Source organism: Micropterus dolomieu, unplaced genomic scaffold (assembly GCF_021292245.1).
Source record: "Micropterus dolomieu isolate WLL.071019.BEF.003 ecotype Adirondacks unplaced genomic scaffold, ASM2129224v1 contig_14015, whole genome shotgun sequence".
Lineage (NCBI taxonomy): Eukaryota > Metazoa > Chordata > Actinopteri > Centrarchiformes > Centrarchidae > Micropterus > Micropterus dolomieu.
This window is the reverse complement of record NW_025743001.1, coordinates 4,918-6,713: the sequence shown is the minus strand read 5'-3', so window position 1 is coordinate 6,713 and position 1,796 is coordinate 4,918. Positions and strand designations below refer to the sequence as shown.

The following is a 1,796-nucleotide window of genomic DNA, read 5'->3' as shown; positions in this document are numbered from 1 at the left end:
TGGCAGTTTCCTAAACTCTTTGTGGTTATCATTCATCACCAATGTAGGCTGTTCAAGCTCATCAGCATTTACTAATAAATTAATATAGTATTACTTTGTTATTTTACCTTCAATGTGCTTAAGATTTTATTTTTCTGTGAGAAATTGTGACTCACCCAGTGTGTGTGTGTCCCAGTTGTTTCCTGTCACTAGTGCCCCTTTTGATGGCTATTTTCTCACTTTGTCCGCTTTGTATAAATCTTCAGCTTGCATGCCCTATCAAATTTCAAAATATATATCAAAAAAATATCAGATTTCCATCACACCTATTTCATCATTGTTTTATTTGCATGAAGACAATATACTCAGTCCTGTCAATACATCTACCAAAGTTTAAACAAAAAATATTTTAGGCTTTATGATGAGAAGACTCATCAGCAAAAAACAACAACACAGAATAAACAAATTAACAAAATATGAAAGTGATTTCACATTTTACACATGGAGGTGCATTGAATTTAAATAAAATACTCACCTAAAACAAAGGAAAACTTACAAAATGACATTTCTTATTATTGTAACCTCTCAGTGTGTTTCAGAAAAATGTAACTTTACAAGTTTTAACTTCATGAGTTTCATTCTAATTAAAGTACATTTACATACATTACATTACAGTATGGTTATGTTTTTGAAATATCTAGTGTTATGGTTTCTGTGCAGCTGGTGATTCAGATCAGTTCCTCTCCAGCTGAAGGAAGTTTTTGTACGACGTTGTATCACTGTGTGAATGGGAAGCTGTGACCACCCTGGTGACAGTAATAAACTCTTCAGCCTGGACTTCAGACTCCAGCCCAGTTCCAGACTGACTCCCACTGAACAGATGGAAGAAGGTAAATGCTGCTTGTTTCAGTGTTTCTCCATCACAGCAGAACATCATTGTGGTGAACCTGGTTGCATCCTGAAGCAAAGTTTTCAGAAGAGAGTCTCACCCTGAACAAGGAGCCCCAGGGTGGCCAGCAGTAGAATCAGTGACATCATCATTGTGCTGCCGGCGTGTAAGTGGCTCTGAAAGGCCTGGACAGCCACTGATCAACACTGGCCTCTTAACGGCTGGGAGCACAGTGTGTGTGTGTGTGTGTGTGTGTGTGTGTGTGTGTGTGTGTGTGTGTGTCCTCAGTGAATTGTATCAGTCTCTGCAGTAGCTTCCAGCTGCAGCAGTCACTTCAGTTTCTGTTCAGTTTGACTGAGGGAGGTTTTTGTACGACGCTTTTTCACTGTGTGAACACATCCTGACTGTTGATAAGATGATAACTCTGACAGTAGTAAACTGCTGCATCTTCAGTCTGGACTCCACTGATGGTCAGAGTGAAGTCAGAGTTTGATCCACTGCCTGTAAAACGACCTGGAATCCCTGATGCTCGAGTGCTAGCACGATGAATGAGGAGTTTAGGAGTTTCTCCAGCTCTCTGTTGGTACCAGGCTAAAGCGTGGTTTGGGCTGCTATAGAAAACATTCTGACTGGTCCTACATCTGATGGAGACGGAGCCTCCCAGAGCAGAGCTCACTGCTCCAGGCTGAGTCACTGTGACCTGGCCTCTGGACTCTGAGGATACAGAGACAAAAACATAAAGCAGCGTCATGGTTTTGTGGGCTTCATTTCAGAGGGACGGATGTTCATAGAGGAGAGGAGTTTGATTCTCTGGACTTTACCTGTGAAGCAGCAGCAGAGGAGAGTCCAGATGAGGACGCAGATCAAAGTCATGTTTTTGATGAGGAGGATTTCTGTGGCTTCTGTTGTCATGAAGGACAGCTGTCAG

The 1,796-nt window shown here is 41.7% G+C and overlaps 1 gene segment (V, D, J or C); it reads right to left on the bottom strand.

Moving 5' to 3' along the window:
• Positions 1-1,250: 1,250 nt before the first annotated feature.
• Positions 1,251-1,744, bottom strand: LOC123966697. The segment is given in 2 exon segments: positions 1,251-1,582; positions 1,690-1,744. Coding segments are annotated over 2 exon segments (384 nt in total).
• Positions 1,745-1,796: the final 52 nt, after the last annotated feature.